The sequence below is a fragment of the Clarias gariepinus genome, chromosome 2, assembly GCF_024256425.1.
Source record: "Clarias gariepinus isolate MV-2021 ecotype Netherlands chromosome 2, CGAR_prim_01v2, whole genome shotgun sequence".
NCBI classification, from domain to species: Eukaryota; Metazoa; Chordata; class Actinopteri; order Siluriformes; family Clariidae; genus Clarias; species Clarias gariepinus.
The window spans coordinates 26,156,908-26,179,692 of record NC_071101.1 but is presented as its reverse complement, the minus strand read 5'-3'; the positions used below and the strand labels follow the sequence as shown (position 1 = coordinate 26,179,692).

At 36.9% G+C, this 22,785-nt stretch overlaps 2 protein-coding genes across 4 annotated transcripts in view; both read right to left on the bottom strand.

Annotated features, from left to right (window-relative positions):
• cadps2 (Ca++-dependent secretion activator 2) overlaps nt 1-460 on the bottom strand; it is a 154,313-nt gene extending 153,853 nt beyond the window's left edge. For all 3 annotated transcript variants that reach the window (XM_053477639.1, XM_053477645.1, XM_053477651.1), the window contains exon 1: nt 9-460. In XM_053477639.1, the coding sequence (XP_053333614.1) occupies nt 9-335 (327 nt within the window). In that variant the 5' untranslated portion in view covers nt 336-460. The remainder of the gene's footprint in view (nt 1-8) is intronic.
• Nucleotides 461-12,749: 12,289 nt separating this feature from the next.
• slc13a1 (solute carrier family 13 member 1) lies at nt 12,750-20,519 on the bottom strand. Its single transcript, XM_053484573.1, has 15 exons — nt 20,418-20,519; nt 19,286-19,414; nt 19,037-19,173; nt 18,611-18,801; nt 18,483-18,522; nt 18,323-18,383; nt 17,720-17,880; nt 17,476-17,595; nt 16,923-17,021; nt 16,502-16,603; nt 16,150-16,244; nt 15,924-16,018; nt 13,870-14,031; nt 13,619-13,756; nt 12,750-13,507 (listed from the first exon to the last, which is right to left on the bottom strand). The coding sequence occupies exons 1-15, from the start codon at nt 20,517-20,519 to the stop codon at nt 13,364-13,366; spliced, it is 1,776 nt and encodes a 591-aa protein (XP_053340548.1). The 3' UTR covers nt 12,750-13,363.
• Nucleotides 20,520-22,785: the final 2,266 nt, after the last annotated feature.

The following is a 22,785-nucleotide window of genomic DNA, read 5'->3' as shown; positions in this document are numbered from 1 at the left end:
ACACTCACCTTCTGCTGCCTCCGTGCCATGTCTGTCGGTTGTTTGGCATTGAAAGGATAAGCTATGCACCTCAGGACAAACACGTAAATCTGCAGTTTGGTTTTCCTCTCCGTTTCTTCTCTCTGAAGTCTTTCCTCGTCCCTTTTCTTCTCGTCCTCAGGAGAAGGAGGAACTGCCTTCTTGGTCTGCTGCGTCCGCACCGCTCCTGGGGTCTTCTCCGATTTTTCCGACTTGGGGATTTTTTCCGGGAGTTTTTCCCCCAGAGTTTTGACCACCGCTTCGTCTTCTGGTGGAAGTTCGGCCTCGGATTCTTCACTGGAGGACGGGTCCAGCATGGTCGCGCCCGGTTTTGGAGAACTCACCGAGAAACAGAGCGAGCGTGTTTTGATTCTCTCCGCCGTTTATACGCGAGTCCACTCAATAGCAATGTGCAAACGTGTGCGCTCCGCTCTGGGGGCGGGGCCACACCAGGAACCATTCAGCGCTACCCGCTGCTCCGCGCGCTTCTGAGCAGCCGAGCGCGAGCCTGTGCTGTGCGCGAGCCCTCGCTGCTCTTACGCAGACACAGGTAGCCAACCTGTGGCGCTGCAACACGTGAGACGACCCGAGCTTAAAGGAGCACCAACGCTACCTGTTCCGAGTACCAAAAAAGCACGACACAGACAGGCTTAAAAAAAAAAAGAAACAAGTTTGAAGCATAATGAGTTCATTATAGAGACAAGGTCTGTTCAAAATATTAACTGTAGTCATCGTATGATATTATATAATTATTTCATACATTATGTATTCATTAATATGATAATATTCCTCATGATCAGAATGAGGAATAGCCTACTACATCACATGGCTTTAAATTACATGTGGTAATCCAAAAAGATTCTGTACAGACTCATTTTTTTTTCATTAAATTCACTATAATTTCTTGCTCTTTCAGCCCTTGACTTGAAGGAACAATATAAGGGAGATATTTAAAACCAGAAACTCTTTAAGCTCTGCTGTACACCCAGAATAAATAAACAAATAAAAGTTGATTTGATATGAAAACAGAAATATGATCCTGGATACCAAGCACATGGCACAGGGAAACCTCTATGTTTATTGGTTTAAAGTGTCTCAGCAATTGTTGGCCAGAAGTCTCTTTTACTGACACACTCTTCAGGCTCCCACACAGTTCAGTCTCTTGCACTGCAATGCACCCTTTACAATGCCATGTGGAAAAAGCAGGAGAGAATGTGTTGTAAAGAAATCTGATGTACTTGAAATGCCAAGCTTGTTGATTTAGGTTTTTTTTATTCCCTTACTTGATATTTCTTTAATTTATTCAACTAATATAAAACTATTTGGTTTTACAAAATCTATATAAATAAAAGTTTTGTTTGTCTGTACATTGGTCAGAACTCCCTTATTATATGGTTTTATAATATATATATATATATATATATAACTTTATATTTTATACATTGGAGGACCCAAACCAGAAAATCAAAAACTTTTCTGTCTGTATCTCTGTCTGTCTGTCCAGCTAGGGTTCACATCACATCATCATGAAAAATTAACTCCACAGAATTTAATTAACAGTTTAATTGGCAGTTCTTTGCCTAATGTTAAACCTGCACCATTAATGAAATCAAAATGTTAAATAGAAGTAAAGCTATAAGCAGTTTTGTGACAGATTATGTTACAGCATCTAGCACTGTGGGGTTCTTTTTGTTTTTGTTTTTTTCTGTTTTTTATGCTTTTTTTCCTTGTGGTGGGCGTACTGTATGTGCCACTCAACAGAGCCAATCAACATGAGAGTTTACCTGTGTATAAATAGAATATGCGGAAGACACAGAAACGACTGTAATGTATGGCCCATAAAAAACACCCAAATGCTCAAAAAACATAAATGAAAGTTTACACAGCATTCCTTCCTCAAAAAAAGGAAAGTAGACTATAGAAACTTTCAAAGATAAATGGACAGATCAACGTATGTTGATTTTTTTCTGCAAGATGTTTAAAACCAGTTTGTCTCATATGTTTTAAAACTGTGGCGTTACTAAAAAGCAGTAATATTACAACACCGGTCAGTAGAGCAAACATTTCCTGCAGTAGTCCGAAATGAGGGCATGTATAATACCATTATATTACCCCTGGGCCAGGGGTAGCTCAGTGGTTAAGGCATTGGACTGCGGTTCGGAAGATCCCAGGTTCAAACCCCACAACCACCAAGTTGCCACTGTTGGGCCCTTGAGCAAGGTCCTTAACCCTCAACTGCTCAGATGTGTAATGAGATAAAAATGTAAGTCGCTCTGGATAGGAGCGTCTGCCAAATGCCTAAATGTAAATGTAATACCTGAACTGAGAGCCCAGTGTTATGCACTAAATTGCTCCCCTGGCATGAATTGCCCCCTATATAATCGCTATAAAATTATCTATTACAACATAGTATTATCATGCAAAAAACTTGCTGGATAAAGTATAACTTATCGTAAACATGGTGTAAGTACATAAACCTTATTAAATTTTATTTCTTTGTATTAATTATTTAGTTCTGCAGTACAGAAAGACAGGCAGACATGTATGTGGGCTTCAACTTAAAATAATAACATCACTGATTACATTATATCAGCTTATTTTTAGCTTTAATCTTTTAACTATTTCTAAAACCTGTTTTTCTGTCATGATGGGTACCTACCCTAGTCTTAATAAAATTTTAAAAATTTTAAAAATTTAAATAAAATAAAAAACGAAAGTATTTCAAATCACATGAGCCAGTATTTTATTCACAATAGAACACAGAAAACATAACAAATGTTTAAACTGAGAAATTTCATACATAAAATGCGTGTGTAATTTCTAATTTAATACCTGCTACAGGTCTCAAAAAAGTTCGGACAGGGGCATTTTACCATGGTGTAGCATCGCCTATTCTGTTCAAAACAGTTTGCAGTCTGGGCATTGAGGTTGTGAGTTTCTGGAGCTTTGGTGTTGGAATTTGGTCCCATTCTTGCCTCATATACTGTAGGTTTCCAGCTGCTAAAGAGTTTGTGGTCGAAGTCATTTAAAACCGGTGTTCACATCACGCAGGACCTGTCATGGTCCTGTCACATCAACACCGTGGTAAAAAAGGCCCGACAGCGTCTCTACCACCTCAGACGCTTGAGAGACTTCCGACTGCCCTCCAAGGTGCTCAGGAACTTTTACTCCTGCACCATAGAGAGCATCCTGACGGGAAACATCTCAACCTGGTTCAGGAACAGCACCATGCAGGACAGACGAGCTCTACAGAGGGTGGTGCGATCAGCTGAGCGCATCATCCACACCGAGCTCCCTGACCTGCACACAATCTACAGCAGGCGGTGCTGGACCAAGGCCAGGAAGATTGTGAAGGACCTCAGCCATCCCAACAATGGACTGTTTTTTCTGTTGAGGTCAGGAAAGTGATTCCGCTCCCTGAAGGCCAACACAGAGAGACTGAGGAGGAGCTTCTTCCAACAGGCGATAAGGTCTCTCAATCACAACACCACACAGTACTGACACACATATGGTCTTTACACACATACACTGGACATTCTGGACATTCGTTTACACTAGTGGCCACTGCACAACTACACCTGGTGGTCACAAGTCAAAAGTCACTTTACATAAATCACTTTTTAAGCATTTAAAAACACTTTAAATGCTTAGACACTTTAAATATGTGAATTGCACAAACAGTGGACATTACATTACCATTACAACTACCATTCCATACAAAAATTACATAAATATACCTGCCCGTTCAGCTGCTCTTATTGTTTTATATTTCATTATACATTCTTCAAATATTTTCTATATTGTGTATTTTTGTTGTACAGTTATTTATTTCTTTTTTTAACTTTAGTTTTTATATTTTATTTTATTCTTTTTTAGTTTTATTTACCCTATATTTTAATTCTCATATTTGTCTTTATTTTAGGTCATGAGCAGTTACCTAAGCATTTCACTGCATATCGTACTGTGTATGAATGTGTATGTGACAAATAAAATTTGAATTTGAATTTGAAACCTTTATACTGTATAACTTTTAGCATTCCAAATGCTAAAAGTGCCTTCCAAAACATGCAAAATGCTCATACCATAGGCACTTATGCACCCCCATACCATCAGAGATGCTGGCTTTTGAAAAGAACACTAAAAACACAAATGGATTGTCTCCCAACTTTTTAACCCTCAGGACACGCTGTCTGTGATTTCCAACAAGAACGTCAAATTTGGATTCATCTGACCATAGAATACTTTTCCATTTTGAAACAGTCCATTTTAAATGAGCCTTGCCCCCACAAGACACAGTCATATGGCTTTTTTTTTGCATGATAGACCTTAAGTTGGCATCTGCAGATAGTATGACAGATTATTTTTACCGGCAATGGTTTCTGGAAGTATTCCTGGGCCCATTTAGTAATGTCAAAGGGCCAGAAGAACACAGGCATCCAAACAAAGGGCTTGGACCTTATGCACAAGATTTCTCTAGTTTTTCTCCATCTTTTGATTATGTTATGCATTGTACTGTAGATGATGAGTTTTGCAAAGCCATTGCAATTTGACGTGGAGGAATATTGTTTTTAAAGTATTCCACAATCTTTTTATGCACGCTTTCACAGATTGGAGAGGCTCTGCGTATCCTTACTTCTGAGAGACTCTGCCACTCTAAAACATCCATTTATAGCTGATCATTACAGATTGTTACAGACCTGATGCTAAATGTTCCCCTAGCTGAATCTTTTTAAAATTTCCTGCTCTTTCAGCCCTTTGCAGCCCCCGTCCCAACTTTTTTGAGACCTGTAGCAGGCATAAAATTTGCAATTAGCTCTTTTAATGAATAAAAGTGTAAAATTTCTCTGTTTAAACATTTGTCATGTTCTTTATGTATTATTGTGAATAAAACATTGGATCATGTAATGTTTAATTTTTAAAAGTGTCCTTTTCGGGTTGGAAACTCATAACTAATAGTATTAATTGTACTAATTGCATACTTAAAAATAGATCACTTAGATTAATGACTCTTGCTATACATTGCTCTGCAAAATGGATCAGCCACTGTAATGTTACAGTATGTATATCTACAGTAAGACCGCTGCTTGGAAACTTGGATTCTGGATGTCGCATAGTTATCCCTGATGTACGCAGCATGTACAGGTCTCTGGGACTTGGAAGATTGTTGTACATGGAACTTATAAAGAACCTCAGCCTCACTTAAGAAATTTGTCCCCATCAGGCCAGGTTATGGGACTGCTGGTAAAGGCCTTCCAGAATGTCGAACTCCCTTGGTGTTGTTGGCTCAGTGCACTGATCATGTACTAACATAAAGCAATTTTCAAAATCACTACATGCACTACACCACAATACTCACTACTGTATGATCAACGATCAATCTCTTGTTGTTTTAGTCTACAAGCCGTTCGGTGTGCATTTGTGTGCTATAGACCAGAAATATCCAGATGTCTGTATATGAAACTTTAACACAGTAAAAGATACATGATGTAATCACCTTGAATTTAACCTAAATGTAGACAAACAACACAATCTAAAATGATTGTGACATTATTATTAGACATCCATGTGGGCCATTGAATGAAAGCAATAATAATGCTTGTCTAAATAAAATTTCTAAAATCTTATGCAGAAAAATCCTTGAAAATCCATTTCAGTAAAATCTACCCTTGAAAGTTTTTTTTTTTTTTTACTTTTTGTGGTCTACTATGATATTTTGCCATTTGTAATTGCATAGAAAAACATTTTCATGCTAGTACTAAAATTATGGTGCAGAACAACAATTTGATAGTTGTTTTCAGACTGAAGACTGGCCTGTTTTTGTCTGCTTTTATTCTTCAATTTGCAGCTACAGAAAACCAGTAAAGGGAAAGCATCAGTGAGGTGATGTCATGTGGCCGATTTATGGGTCAGGGGCAGGGATCTGATGACATACTGTACAGGTAGGGAGCTGTTGCAGTACACCAATCTCAAGATAACAAAGGACTGAACAATTACCCGAATAGCCTCCATTGAGATAAAAGGAAGCACAATCCTGATAATGTAGAGCAGACACATACAGTACAGTCATGTGTAAAAGTTAGTCTTTTTCCTCTGTTTTTTTGCATGTAAAAACATAATAAAACCCCAATTGATCATACCGGGTCTTAATATAAGGCAAATATAACCTCATACGGGCAACAACATTTAACAACCTTTTTTACCATGCCATTATTGATTTAACAAAAATGAATGCAAAAAGAAAAAAAAAAACATGTGGGCAATACTAAGTAGTCCCTTACCACTTTTACTGGGTGTAAGACAAGTAAGTTGCACTCTTGTCGAGTTGGAGGTGTAAGCATTTGTTTGAGGAGCACTTGCTGCTCATCAATCTGGAAAAAAATATCAAACCAATTTCAAACAGTTGTTTAGTTCAGCGTTCTACAGTAAGAAAGACATAAAGGTCAGACTGTGCAGTGCTCAGAGAAATACAAAAAAAAAAACACTTGTGCCATATCTCAGACTCTACAGGTCCCACCAAGCATGTTAAATGTTAAAGTCCATGACAGTCCAGTTCCATGACAAGACTAACAGGTACGGAAAGTATGGTTTGTTTGGAAAGCTTGCCAGGAAAAACCTCTTCTATCTAAAAAGAACATGAGGTTCACAAAACTGCATCTAAACAAACTATAAGAATTCTGGAACAATGTCCTATGGACAAATAATACAAAAAAACACATACTGTACTGTACCTACTGTCAAGCACGGAGGTGGACGGATGATGATTTGTCTTGTTTTGAGGCCAGATGACCTGGACACTTTGCAGCTATTGAGTCGCCTATTACCTCCTCTTTTTACTATAGTTTTCTAGAGGCAAATGTGAGGCTATCTGTCTGACAGCTAAAGCTTGGTCGTAATTCAGTCATACAACAATAATCAGAGCAGACCATAAATCTACATCAAAATGGCTGAAAAACAAGAATCGAGGTTTTGGAATGGATTAGTCAAAGTCCTGCCCTGAACTCAATGGGAATGCTGGTATGTGTATATGAGAATGCCCAAAAACCTCAATGAACTTGAGCATTGTCGTAAAAAAGAATGGATCAAACTGGTATGAGATACTTATAAAGCCATAAGCAAAACCTTACTTGAAGGTATTGCTGCTAAAGGTGCTTAGTAATGACCACATGTTTTTCTCACTGGCTTCGTTTTTGTTAAATTAATAATGGTACAGTGAAAAAAGTTATGTTGTATTTGCCTAATACTAAGACCTGCTATGATCAGATGTTTGAGTTCATACACACAAAAAAACATAAAATTAAAAGAGGGGGTACTAACTTTTACACATGACTGGTCAGGCTAGCAAAAATAGAAAAAAAAAAAATCTTGACATTGCCCAGAAATACCCCAAGGTTGTGTAGATTGAGTGTGTTCTCCAGGGAGATGACAAGATCTTGACATGTGGATGCATCTCCAGTGATATTTCTCAGCTCACTCTCACTGGGACTTAGTTTCTGGTGATGAGCTGACACTCATGACAAGATGTCCACAAGAAATCTAAGCAGAAATATGTGTGTTTAATAGCAAAAAATATAATAAAATAAAATTAAATAAAATTAAAACCTCAAATTTAAACTACAAATTTATCTTAATTTTTTGTTTCAGTTTAAAATTAATTTCTCTAATGCTTTGGATAGTTGCTCTGTTTCTTGATCAAACCCCCAGTCTATTTAAAAACATGCTTTTTGCACTTAACTATACAATGTAAAAATGTCTGAATAATTTATGATCAAATATTATTAAATTGTAATTGTTAAAAAAAAGGTAAATGGAAAAATGGGAAAAACCTTTCCAAAACATTAAAACAGCATAAAAACATTTTTTAAACTGATAACCGAACATGGCCCGGTTTCCCAATAACGCACACTACTGTATAAGCGCGCTAAGAAGACTCTTAAGATATATCTTACGTAAAAAGTGATTACTTTTCTAAGTGTGTTTCTCGAACTGTCCCTTAGGAGTCTTCTTAAGTCGCTGCTTTTTACAGTACGTCCAGTTAAGGTAGTAACTGTCTACAGGTAAGGCATGACAGCGTTAACAAAGACAACACTTTCTATGCAAATTAAACCTTGTACTACTGTAAATTCTTCCAATAACTGTAAGGGTCCGCCACTAGAGGTCACTGTTTTTCATTTTGTAGTTTTTTGTTGGCTGACTCAGTTTCCCAGCAGGCACCTCGGTCAGGTGATGCGAGTGCACACCTGAACCGAGGTAGCCATCAATCCATCTCTATAAATAGCTGTTTAGACTGGGAAACTGGGTCGAGCATTTTTGGTATCGCCACTGTCACTTGTGTGGGCATTTAGTTTTAGATTGTTTTTGTTTAGTTTATTTTTATTTTAGTTGTGTTGACTTGGGCTCTCTTATTGGCAATGTTTCTGTGTATGTTTTGTGTGTTTGTGTTAGTGGAGCTGATACATACATTTAAGACAGGACTGAAAGTACTGTGGTTGTTGTCCTCCTGTGTCCTTATGTGTTTAGCTAGAGCCAGGTAAGTAGTTAGGTATGTGTTTGGCTAGGAGCGTGTTTAGCTAAAATCTATGTTGAGTTACAGTAACTAGCATGCTTCTAGTCATAGCCCCTTTGTGTCTCTAGCTGTCCTGTGTTTCCTATCCGCCTAGTGTCCCAGTGTGCCTAGCTCTAGAGTGCCGCCCCTCCTAGCTTTGAAGTACCGACTAGCTTGTTCCTACCTCGCTTAGTCTTGGAGGGCCGCCTCGCCTAGCCACTGGGTATCCTCTGTGTTTCTGTGCCCCCATTCCCTAGTGTGTGTTAAGCTATTACAGTAGGTAAGTGTAGCTTAGTGCATGTTGGGGCTAAAGACATGCTTAGCTAGGTGTATGTGTAGCTAACTGCACAGCTTAACCATGTTTAGCTAAAAGCCATGCCTAGCTGATTGCCATGTCTTTAGCCCTCGTCCCGTCTCCCTCTAGTCTCTACGGGTCCAGTTTCAGCTGCACGCATAGTTTGTGTAAACCATGTAACGCCAGCAGACTGCATCTTTTCGAACTGCTCGCTCACACACAGTTGTGGGTCGGCGTAACACACTCGGAGGACAGCGCTATCCGCTCCTTCCGCTTGTGTGAGCTCACAGATGCCCCTGATTGGCTGTGGAGCCGTGATTAATGTAGGAGCATGAAGTACCTCTTATCCCTCCCCTCTGAGAGAGCTCGACAAATCAGCTCTTTCTAGGCCTCCGGCTGTAAGAGGCTACAACATCACCCGGGAATCGAACTAGCGACCTTCAAATGATAGGGTGGGCACTTTACTATTGCGATAAAACAATGGTATTTATTTACACTATACCAATTTGATATGCATCTCCCTGGCACAGCTTGTCTTTATGGAATAAAAACAAAACTTTTTGTTTCCTCAAATATAACTACTGAGGCATGCAACCTTATACCAAGTGTTGTGATCTTAAAGAGCCATGTCACACTAACATTAACAACATCTTACTTAGTCTACTTAGTCTTAAAGCTAAAGTTATTACTGCAATCTACTTCCCCTTGCACCATCTTTACTTGTATGAGTCATTGCTGTTCTAAAACTTGTTGGCAACACAAAGTATTGTATGTTTTATACAATGCTGTAAAAAAGTATTTTTTACTTTTTTCACATTTTTACTTACTTTAAATTATTGAGATCATCAAAGACATTTTTATGTTACACATAGATTACCCAAGTAAATACAAAATAAAGATTTTTAAATGATGAAAACCTGTCAGCACCTTGATAAATCATAAATAAACTGTGAGTTTTGAAAAGCTGAGTTAAACTTTACTTGCCAGACCCAGGCATGATTACTATCAGTCTTGTTGAATCAATAAATTGCTTAAATAGAACCTCATAAAATAGAGCATGACAGAAGATCTACAAAAGCAACATGATCTAAAGAAATTCAAGAACAGATTAAAAACAAAGTAATTGACATGTATCAGACTGGAAAGTATTGCAAAGGCATTTCTAAGGTTTTCAGACTCAAGCGAACCACAGTGAGGGCCATTATCCACAAACTTGGAGCAGTGGTGAACCTTTCCAAGAGTGGTCGGCCTATTAAAATTACTCCACAAGCACAAGGACCATTTATCCAGGAGTTCATAAACAAAGCAAGAACAACATCTAAACAACTGCAGGACTCACTTTTCATATTTAAGGTCAGCATTCATGACTTACAATAAGAAAGAGACTGGGGAAAAATGGGAGAGTTTCAAGGCATAAGCTACTGCTGTCCAAAAAGAAGACAATGACTATTGTCTACCAAGATGGTTTTTTTTTTTTTTTTTGGGCATTTTTCTGGCCTTATCTGGCATTTCATGCATCTGGCGTTTCATAAAAAAAAAAACATCATTCCAATAGTCAAACATGGTGGTGAAGAATTCAAAACTTTTTCGCAGCAATGTAGTAAGTGTTTTGAGAGCACGCTCGTTATGAAACAAAGCTCTGATTTAACCTGTTTAATCAGCTGATCTATCACTTGTGACTCCTGCAGTATATTTATATATTATATATTTAATAAGAATTTTTGAACTGATCATTAATATAGTTTATAAGGAATATGAAGTGTTATGTGTCATGTTAATGTTATGTTAGTGCCAAAATATGTGCTGGATTACACTACCCATTAGATCCTGCTTTTCAAATGATTGTGTCATCAACATTTACACATTTATTCATTTATTCAGTCTCTTTTTTATGGTATTAGTCACAAGAGGCTTTTTATAGAAAACATACAATAATACACAAGGAAATTAGGTACAAATAACCATTTGTCATCTTTCCCTACATCTCCATTACAGTTGTCACATAGATAAGCCATGTAGATTAGAAATAATGCTACAGTACATTTTTATGCAAATGTTCAAGTAAACTTTAAAACATTGTCAGTTTGGAGTACAATAATCTTGCACAAATACATTTCAACGTGTTTCATACACCACTATTTAAAGTAATCTGTCATCATAGTTTTCATGTGAACGCATTTAGCTAAAGTACAGCGCTAACTTTGCATGTATACATCACTAAATATATAGCTAACTAACTAATCAGAACATACATAAAAATTCTACAACTAATCTTCAGTTTGCCTTCCATAAAAAAAGGACAAATTGATATTTAGCAAAAACAACATGAATGCTTACAGGAATCATTTCAGTTAATGTTCTTTTGCAATTAAACTCCCGCAGTTGAGTGCATATATAATATTTCTCAATTAATTTCAAAACTAATATAGTTCTAAAATTGTTCTCTATAGAGAGGCAACACAGAAAAAAAAATCTCTTTTGTTTGTTTATGTCTTGTATAGAGGTCAGCCAGACCAATGAATTCCGTAGGGTTTCATTAACGTCTGTGTTTTTCCTAAACACTGTAAGAGTTCATTCACCCTAAGTAAATAAATTATGAATCATATATCATTAGCAGTCAGCAACTCCTTGAAGCTCCTACAGAAAATGTGGAATTTAAAATCAAAACAAGTGACCTCTTAACATCTGATTTCTGCCTTTTATTTTAATACATCTAGACTTTCTAGTGAACCTTGAACACCTGCCTTTAGATGTGTTGCCTTTTAATTCTTTTGTTTTATACAGCCAGTCTATGGATTTAAATAAATTCCTCAAAAAAGAATTCACTTTGTGAAGACATGATCTATATATATAAAATGTGCATATAAAAAATAAAGTTAGTATTTTGTGAAATAGTCACTTATTGTAAGTACAGAACCAGTCAAAAGTTTGGAGACAAGTGAGGATTAATTTTCTGTTAATTGTTTTAAACCTTTAAAATAACACATATGGCATTAAGTAATTAGGCAACAACAGCAACAACAGTCGTTGTTATTTTAAGACATAAAGATCAGCTGTTCTGGAATAGTTTGTGCATCAAGCACTATGATAAAGACCATCCCAGAAAAACAAGACCAAAACTTACCTTTGCTGCAGAGGAAAAGTTGATTTTGAGTTACCAGCCTCAAAAATCACAAGTAATAACAACATTTCAATATCAACTCTTCCAAGAAGATTATTGCGTATTTTGGATGCCTTTACATCCAAAGTATTGTTTTAAGACGTAAAAAGAAATAAAAATCAGGAAAGACTATGGCAATAGAACGTGTCCAAACTTTTGACTGATAGTGTATCTCATCTATAGTATAAAAATAGCTAAAAAAAACTCCATTTCAGCTCATTTATATGAACCTCCTCAGAGTACTTATGGAACACTATTACAAAATGTAGATGCTTTCACCACTGAATTAAGGTCATTTACAAAGTGCCTTTTTACATTTACTCCCCACACTACACCGAGAAATTGAACGCATTTACCAAGGAACAAAGATGCAGTTGAAGTCAGGAGGTTACATATAATGTAGGCTGATAGGTTAAACAAAGAAGTCTTTAAAACCGCTAAACATATTTCATCTGAACTGACTATAGTCTTGGCAAGTCCGTTAGGATATCTGCCCCATGTAAGACACAAGTAATGTTATCAATAATTGTTTATGGCTAGATGATTTCACCTAGAATTCACTATATCAGAATATTAGTAGGTCAAAAGTGGTCATGCACTCAGTTGACTATGCCTTTAAACAGCTTATAAATTATGTCATGGCTTTAGAAGCTTCCGATGAGGTAATTGACATCATTTAAGTCAATTGGAGGTCTACCAGTGGACGTATTTTAAGGCCAACCTTTAAACTCTTTCTTTGACATCACGGGAAGAACAAAGTAAATCAGTCAAGTCTGATTCATCATTGCAAAAAAATGCAATCCATCTATATGCCTGAAAATATCCCCTTCATCCATACAAACAATACTATGCAAGTGTAAATATCACAAGACCACATAGCCATCATGTTGCTCAGGAAGCAGACATGTACTGTGGTACAAAAAGTACAAATCAATCCCATTACAATGTCTATAAGCCTGTCTCAATTACATAAGTTCTGTCAGAACTAATGGACTAAAATTCCAGAAGCTTGTTGTAAGAAGCTCATGGAAGGTGACCCGAAATGTTCCAAAAATTCCAAGGCAATATTACCAAGTACTATTCCAAGTGAATGGAAACTTCTGACCCACTGGAAATGTGATGAAATAAAAAAAAGCTGAAATAACGTTTCCCTCTACTATTATTCTGACATTAGTGATTCTAACTGACGTAAGACAGAAAATGTTTACTAGGATTAAATGTCAGAATTGGGAAGAAATGAGTTTACATGTACTGTATTTGGCTAAGGTGTATGTAAACGTCTGACTTCAATTGCACTGTATGCCTTCCATCCCTATTTACTTTAGACACCACAGTAAACTGAAGCAGTTTAAAACCCAGTTGTGTTTGCCACGCCATAGGTAGGAGCCCAGTCTGGATAAGTATCTAGAGAAAAGATTGGTCTTCCCCACGTACTGACAGCCAACAGTACTGAAAGAACACCAATGACGTTCATGCCCAGTCCAGCTTTGACCTGAAAATAGTAAGCATCCACAAAGCCAGTATTATCACATTGACTCTCAGCTTGCACAGTCATCAAGACACAATTGCCTTGCCTATTTAATATGCATTGATAATGACTTACCATATCCATGATTTTTACATGCCCGTATGCAAAGACAATAGCATTTGGAGGATTGGAAACAGGAAGCAGGAAGGAGAATGACACGCTAATAGTTGCTGGTATCAGCATGTACAGAGGGTTGACATTGATGGCTTCAGCCTGATAATGACATATAGATAATACTCAGTAATATTAACATGAATGCTGAAAACCATGCTGCATTTTCATATAATGAAAAGAAACACATTTCTATTTTTTCTAGCATAACATACCAGTGGAGCAAGTATGGGAAGGAAGATAGTGATGGTGGCTGGATTACTAGCCACTTCTGTAATGGACGTGACAATCAGACAGGCAATAGTGACAATGGCCAATACTGGGAGATTCCCCAATGGACTCATCAGTTCTGCAACCCAAGTGGATAAACCAGATACCTGTGGGTTTAATAACAGAATAGGTAGAAAAGTCATTATTTAAATCTGTTGAATGAAATTATTTTTAAACCCTCTAAGTAACCTTTTAATATTCCAATGGTCATTTGATTTAAGATGACTATTTACAGTACTGATGTATTTAAAATGACTGAAGTTTGGATTAAACCCATTATATTAAAATGACCAATGAAATTGAGTTGTAAGAACTCTAAAATAAAAATAAGCTTTAACTTTAATAAGGGTGGGTTGAGACTTTTACCACTGTAAATTAAACCATACATTTTCCCGACATGGTTCTGGACCACTGGGAAGGTCACTGCGGCTAAAATTTGGCACTTTAAAGATAAAACCGGATACCACTGATCTAAACCCACCACTTAATTTTTAAACTTTGCCTTAAAATATCACACGTCCAAATTCATTACAAATACAATTCATTACATGGCTTTAATATAATAAGGCTCTATCTCTAAAGTGTCTAAAGTTGCACTTTTTTGACAGTGAAATTTTATATGGAAGAAGTCTAGAATGGCTGTCAGCCATATCCCTTTGAGGATGTTCAGTGCTGAACTTCCCAAGACATTAGGATTGCTGGATCAAAAGCATATAATGCGTAGTCCTCTCATTGTTCTATGCACAAAGAATAATAAACGGCAAAGGCTTTCATTTTTAACCTCTCATGCTGACGGAACAAAAACCGAAAGAGACCGAAATGTCCTGCTCTGATGGTGGGAAAGTAGATGCTTCGTAACACTTGATAAATCACAACGGCCACTGTGATAATGCAATGCTTATGAAAACCATTTCTATGAAACATTTGTGGTGCATGCTTGTGCACTGTGTAAGTACACAGACAAACCACTTTATGTACATTTATGTACCAACCACTTTTAACACATTAATGCCGTTATCTAATCATCCAATTGTGTGGCAGCAGAGCAATATAAAAAAAAAAATCAGGTCAAGAGCTTCGGTTAATAGCCAAATCAAACGTCAAAATGAGGAAAAGTCTCAGTTACTTTAACTTCGGCACCTCTGTAGGCGCGAGGTCGGCTGGTTTACATATTTCACTTTTGTTCGCATGGGATTTTCAACAGTTAACAGTCTCTGGAGTTCAGGCAGAATCGTGCCTGAAAAAAAAAAACCCTAAATAAATCCTTTTTGTGGGGAATCTGAGGGGTGAAGCATCTGATCAATGAGAAAGATCAAAGGAGAATGACCAGACTGGTTTGAGCTAATAGGAAGTCTATAGTAACTCAGAGCAGAATGGCATCTCAGAATTCGTAACATATCAAAGCTTTATGTGGATGGGCTACAACAACAGAAGAATCTGCTCCTATCCTTCAAGAACATAATAGACCAGTGCGGGTACAGACTTACCCAAGGTCGTTAGCTGTAGACTGGTAAAAGACCAGAGGATTTTTTTTTTTTGGGATTCCTCAGCTCAAACTGATCTAGCCCTTTTCCTCTGACCTCTCTTATCAACAACATGGTTCCACTCACAGAACTGTCACTTTTGATTGTTTTTGCGACTGTTGTGTGTAAAAATTTCAAGAGATCAGCGGATTATGAAATACTCAGACCAGCGCCTTTGGTACCAACATCCATGCCACAGTTAAAGTCTCAGAGATCCCACTTTTTCTTCATTCTGATGTTTGATTTAAACAATAACTGAAGCTCTTGACCTGTACCTGCATGATTTTATTGTTTACACTGTTGCCACCTGATTGGCTGATTAGATAGCAACATGAAATATATTTAGGTGTGTGCATGTGTGTGTGTGTGTGTGTGTGTGTGCGCGTGTTTTTGTATGTGTGTTTGTGTGTTTGTATATGTGTGTGTGTGTGAACATTGCTATCAGCAAAATTTGTGTTCATTGCAGAAAATCTTACCTTGGTGCCCTCTGCTAATGCAAAACCCCCTCCCACAAGAAGACAGATCTCCCACGGCATACAGGACTGGAATTCTTTCCATGATATCATACCATCTATGAATGTGGGTGGTGAAATGTCATACTTACATACTTACATACATACATACATACATACATACATACATACATACATACATAAAGTACATGCATAAATATAAAGTTAATGAGGATGGTTGAGCAGGTACCATAATTATCTGCAGTGGGCTTCTTAGAAGGAATGATGAACAACAACATGCCCAGAAGGAGAGCCACAGTGGCATCAGTTGCATATCCTGAATAGCTAGAGAGAGCAATAAGACATCAATAATTCGAATGAAATGCAAAAAAATCTTTATAATAGTTATTTTGGTGTCTGTTTTGCAGGTCCATTCATAGTCATGAAACATTTTGAAGTTCATGAGAGAATGATAATTGTTTATTAAACATTAAAGCTATTTTAACTCTAATCTCTGAACCTTAAAGCTGATTTATGTTGTGAGATTTACAGTATGTTAAGAGATGAAGCATGGTAAGTTAGTATGATCTCAGTGCACTCACTCAGGAAACAGAGATGCCCAACCTGGCATGAAGCCCGGCTCTCGCACAAACCAGAGCACTGCCATCAGGACGAAAATAACAAGGGTGATCATCTCTTGTCGACTAGAGGGAAAAAATAAATCAAAGGGAAAGAATGTTAAAAAATGTACTCTCCTATGCCAACTTCCACTCACTCACACACACACACACACAAAACATAACCTCATCATGGATAACATTAGCATTACTTTAGGTTCCATTATGTTTTTGAAGTAGAACTTTCTTTAATATGTCTATTTGATGTATTTGATCAATACAATCGTCTCTTTATTATGTAGCGTTTCTACATTAACATTTACCACTTATTATGACACTTATCACAATTTTAGTTTTTAGTATTATTTTTTATTAACATATATGACTATTTGCAGCAGTGTCTGACCTCATGCTCCCCAGTGCATCGTACTGATCTTTAATATGCTTGGCTGCTGCGATCTCCCTCTCAGAACGACTCCTTCTGAAGGACAGCATGGAGCAGAAACTGAGGGGCAAGAAAAAAAAATATTGTTCACATTCACCATAAAGTTTAAAAACGATATCTAAATTAACAAGGAGGAAACACAATCTGGCTTGCTGGCATCATTCTTTGTTCTCACTGCTTCTTGCCTTAAATTAGATTATTATTAAAAAACTTGCCACTGGGTGGCTTAACAAACAAAAAACATTCCTTAGAAACTACTCAGGTACCGGTACTAGACTGAAAATGAGAGCCCAAAATAATCCTTCAGGAAGCCTGGAGATCTATTCCTCACGGCTATGTTAAAAGTCTGGGTCCTTGGAAGCTAAATATCAGGAAATGAGGGCTTGATCAAGACTTTTGCACTATAAGTGCAGTATATATGGAACTATAAGTAAAGCACTATTTGCAGTATAAGTGAAGTAGATATGGGAGGCATGAATGATCCAAGAGTATGAAATACATAATTAACACTCACTTAGTGCCCAAAAACAGCCAATGTAGCCATATCCAAGCCAAAATCAGAACAATAATGCAGATAGGCAGAGCGAAAATAAACCAGTTTCCAAAATTGATGGACTTGCATTCTGGGTAAAATCTGTAAAAGACACCGTCAATACTTAAAACCATGCAGTTTTAATTTTTCCTTTTAATTAATAAATTTAATCAAATGCGATACTGCACACAGGTCTGCGTTGTATTATTATTTTTTTTTTACTTACTGATGAATGTATTCAGCAAAAACAAGATTCGAGGAAGTTCCTGGTAAAGTTGAGAGTCCACCGATGTTTGCAGAGTAGGCGATGGCCAGAGACAAGCTTTTGCACATCATTTGATCTCGATGTGTTATGAAGTTTGAGTGTAACGGAGAACTCGGCACAGACTGAGGGATTGATGAAGAAAAAGTATTAACAGTCAACATATACAATGGAGTTACCAACTGGAATTAGTCAGACTAGACCTTTTCTGATGGGTGTGAAAACAGCATACTTAATTACAGTCATAAGGGTTTTTAATTTTAAGCGTGTCTGTGACGAAATCAACTGGATGCAAGTGCAGGAAATTTTTTTTTATAACAACTTGACTAGTGAACAACATTAAGCCAAGGAAGGCCAAATAATATTTAATATGAAAAAAGCTACTCAAGGTACAAATAATATAACGTAAAGTAACATAACATAACAGCCAAAAGGACAAAATCCATGCAATGCTTAAACCACTAAGGAAGGAAAACCTAGAAATTAAATAGTTTAGGCGCATATGTGTGTGCTGGCCTGTGTGTCAGTGTGTGTGTGTGTGTGTGTGTGTGTGTGTGTGTCATTTACCTCTGTGGAATTATTCTCCTCGGGTACAGTAACAACAAATTCCTTAAGTGCTGTCCCTGTGCTGTATAGGAAAAAAAAAAAAAGATCAATGAGTACTAGTGAAGGAGATTATACTAGTGAACAGGTTACTTATAGTAAAACAAAAGTTAATCGTGGTCACCTGTTCTCATCTGTGGTTTTCTCACACTGTTTTTCACCATCTATGAAATCAAACAACATGGCATTTCAAAAATATGAAAATCAATCATATTTGGCCATTCTTCGACTCGAATGCTTCGTGTAACTAACCTCCTTCCAGCTGGAGTGCGGGATTGCAGATGCCTTTCAAAGGCTTATCCTGCTGCCTGTTGACCTGGTCCTCTGCACCCGTGACCTGCTGCATCACGGCCTCTGCTATTGGCATCACCATGGCCACTGTTGAGGTGTTGCTCAGCCACATGGAGAGGAAAGCACAGCCCACCATGAAGCCTAGCATCAACCTACGGGAATGAGTGCATTATATACATCAGAATGTCAACACAATTCTTCAAAAAAAATCATATTATAATATGTTTTACCTGGCTATTTAATTTACTTAATCAGCCTCTGAATATCAAAGGCATTAAATATGCATTAAACTACATACTCAAAGGCTTTAAATGGATGCAATTTTTTTTTAATTACTTAATAAAAGGACTGATAAAGAACGGAATGAGAAAGATCAACTAGACCCACATGCCAGGGTTCACTCCAACTATAGTGACCAGTCTGAGAGCAATTCGCCGGTGCAGACCCCACTTCTCAATCGAGGTAGCCAGACAGATAACTCCAAGAAGGAGTAAGTGGAAATCTTTAAAATACATTGTTGCAACCTGTGTATGAAGCAAGGTAAACTCAGACATTGCATTCAGTATAGTCATGGCGTCTAATAATTTTGCAAATGCATTCAATTTTTAGACGTCTTGAATTTAGAATAAAGCTTACTTCTGAGGACTTCATAACGCCAAAGAGAGGGAAGAGAAGTGCTGGAAAGAGGGCCGTCACAGACAGGGGCATTGCCTCTGTCATCCAGAACACCGCCATCAGCACCAGTGTAAACGCACATTCAGCCTCCTGAAGAATTTCACATCATTATTCACAGTGTATGGGGAATATGGAAACTCTAATAAACTACAATGATGTTGCAATAAAAAGTGATAACACCAGCAAACATTAGGCAAGCAACAGCAATACTAGCCTTTAGGTGTCTTTTAGCTTTACTTTTATTACAACTTACCACAAGTTACAAAATTGCCCAGACATCTACAGATGATTAACTGAACGATTTGCGTTACTCCCATAAACTCATAAAAATATAAAAGTCAAAGGTTAAAGACAAACACTATATCGCCAAAAGTATATGGCTAGATCAGATTTTATTCCCCTCTTGCTGTTATAATAACCTCCTCTCCAAAGCTTTACACTAGACTTTGGTGTATTGTTGTGGGGACTTGCATGTTCATCCTGATCAGCATTCATGAGGTCAGGCGCTGATGTACATCGGCGTTAAAGCTGACATTTTGTCCACATTGAGGGTCATCCCAGAGGTATTCATTAGAACTGAGGTCAGGGTTCTGGGCTTTACTCTATCTTTGGCAAGTTACAGAATGTCTTCATGGACCATTGTGTACAGGGGCATTGTCAAAGTGGAGCAGCTTTGGTCCCAGTGATGAACAAGAACATTTTAAAACTATAGCATACAAAGACATTCAAAGCCAATGTGTGCTTTCCTAGTTAAGCCAACAGTTTTAGGTATTGTGTGCTAGTCGGGTGTTCACACACTTCTAATCATATAGAGTAAATGATTACTAGAAAATGGATGTATTATTGTTTCCATTATTGTGAGTCATTTTTCAAAAGTCGAACTGAGGTTACACTTGTTTCTTCTATAGTATTTTCTTATGCTTATGTTTATTAATCAAAACAAACCTGTTACCAGACATGTTATTTTAAATCTTGCTCAAACTGTTACATGTTACATTTTTGTCCATTTTCATTCCACCATATTCCACATTATTACAAATTTTCTGGACTATAAGTCCTTTTTTATTATTATTTTTTTGTTGCATACACTCACCTTTGTGTTGATGACTAGGGGAAGCGGTAGCAGTAAGAGTGGTGTAAGAATGATGATCAACAGACTGCGAAAGTTCCATAGCTCTCCAATAACCGCCATCATCACTGAGCTGAATGATTAGTGACTCTATCACGCCATGCTTAAATATGCTGCCAGTGACTGATCTTTGTCCATGTACCACCTTTGACCTACAATCATGCTGGTACTGGCGTGTGAGTTATCTGCGGAGGATGAATCTCACCAGAGTATTGTTTCAAAAGATTAAGCTTTAACATTCGTGGAATCCCGCGGCTTTTCTAGAGGAGAAATGACCTTAGTGACACTTATTGTGGGCGAAATTGATATGTACACAAGAGTTCTGAGAAGAATTGACTTATAAAGCAAAAAAATATTTGTCAGTCTGTGGATATTAACCTTGAACCTCATGAATTATAAAATGTCTTACAGACATAAAATGAAATAAAACTACCTCACTGACCAATTATGGTAATGGGTGGGCATTTCAGATGAGAAGATATAAATTCTAATGGATCTTTTTAAAAAATATATATTATTCTGCATTGTTTTTTTACACCGTAGAATCTTCATTCTGGATGGATCATCGGCTGGTTTCCTTATACCGGACGTTTTCTGGGAGGTAATGCCTCCATGGATCAGATTTGTTTGTAAAGCACACCTCACAAATCCATGATCAAATAAAGATCTGAAAAATATGGAGTCAATTCAAACAACAATTTTTTTTCATAGTGTTTCTGGACACATTATCCTGCTGAAAGAGACCACTGCAATGGGGAAATACTTTTGCCATGAAAGCAAATACTTGTTTGCAACTATGTTTAGGTACTGTGGGTGGTATATGTCAAAGTAACATCCACATGAATGCCAGAACCCAGGGTTTTCCAGCAGAAGATTGTCCAAAGAATAACACTGCCACTGACTGCTCATTTTATTCCCATCATGCATCCTGGTGCCATCTCATCCTCAGATACGTGACACACACAAACTCGGCCATTAACATGATGCAAAAGGAAACGTGATTAATCAGAATAGGTCACCTTCTTTTTTTTTTTCTTTTTTTTTTAGCAATTTGTGCTATAGCCATCACTTCACACCTACATCAATGAAAAAGATATGAACAGAGATCTGAGTTCTGAGAAGAAGTGACATATAAAGGAAAATAAATACTTGTCACTGTGTGGATATTAAATTTTAATCCTCTTACCATGGATTTATATAAATCATTACCACTGACCAATCATGCCAATGAATAGAACTCAGAATGCCTAGAATTAGTTGGTTTCCTTACACATGAAAAAGGGTTATTGCTTAGTCTGTGGATTCCTGCTCTCTTCTAAGAAAGATCAGTATTTTCAGACCAGTTGTCCAGGAACATGGAATCGGCACGCTTTTCCACTAAATCAAAGATCACAATGGTCCTAAGACACTGTTAAAGAATAACAATATCACCTAGAAAACACAAATCTATTACTCAGACACACCAGTACATGATGACATGCGTGATGAGCACAGAAGTAGTTCTTGGAGGGCTGGGACAATTGTCTTTAAAGGACAGCATTCCATATATTTTTTATATGATAAGTACATGCAAAAATGTATTATCTGCATTCTAGATATGGTTTATTAAGATTGTTTTTAGTCAATATGTTTATCTTAAAACACCACCGAAATGGATAAATCAGTTATTAAATTATTGTCTTTCATGGGGCCATCATCTCCTTGCCAAAAACCAACTAATAAAAAAATAAAATTAAAAAATAAAAATTAAAAAATGAATGAATTAATAAATAAATAATGATCTCTAGGTTTATAGAACCCTTTAAAATCGTGATAAGGAATTAAGGTACTCTGAAGATCAAATAATGTTCATCCTGCAATCTGGTAAGTCCAAGTTGTTTACTGTAAAGTATTACAGATATTGTAAATAGATGCAATTACTTGCCACTACAAGGCGCAAGGGCAATATTTGCAAATCTTTGAAAAACTTTTATTTCTTTTTTGAAGTGAAAAGCTGTTACCAGTAGCCTTCTATTCATAAATTAAATGTTCCTCACAGAAGCAATGATTACTAAATTATTTTGTTTCTGATTACAATGAAATTATTTACTAAAAAGAGGGGTTTTTTTTTTAAATATATTTTTACAAGCATCTTAATTAAAAAAACAGCATTTTTTTATGTTTACCTGAATGGAAAATTGACGTTTTTCTCTTGATGTTTATCTAGATGTACAATAATTATGAACCCTTTCACCTGCACATAACTGTGGGCAATAAGTAACCAACTGACTTTCATTGAAATTCAAATAGTAGTAAAGCTGCACTCACGCTCTTTTGAAGTTATGATTAACCT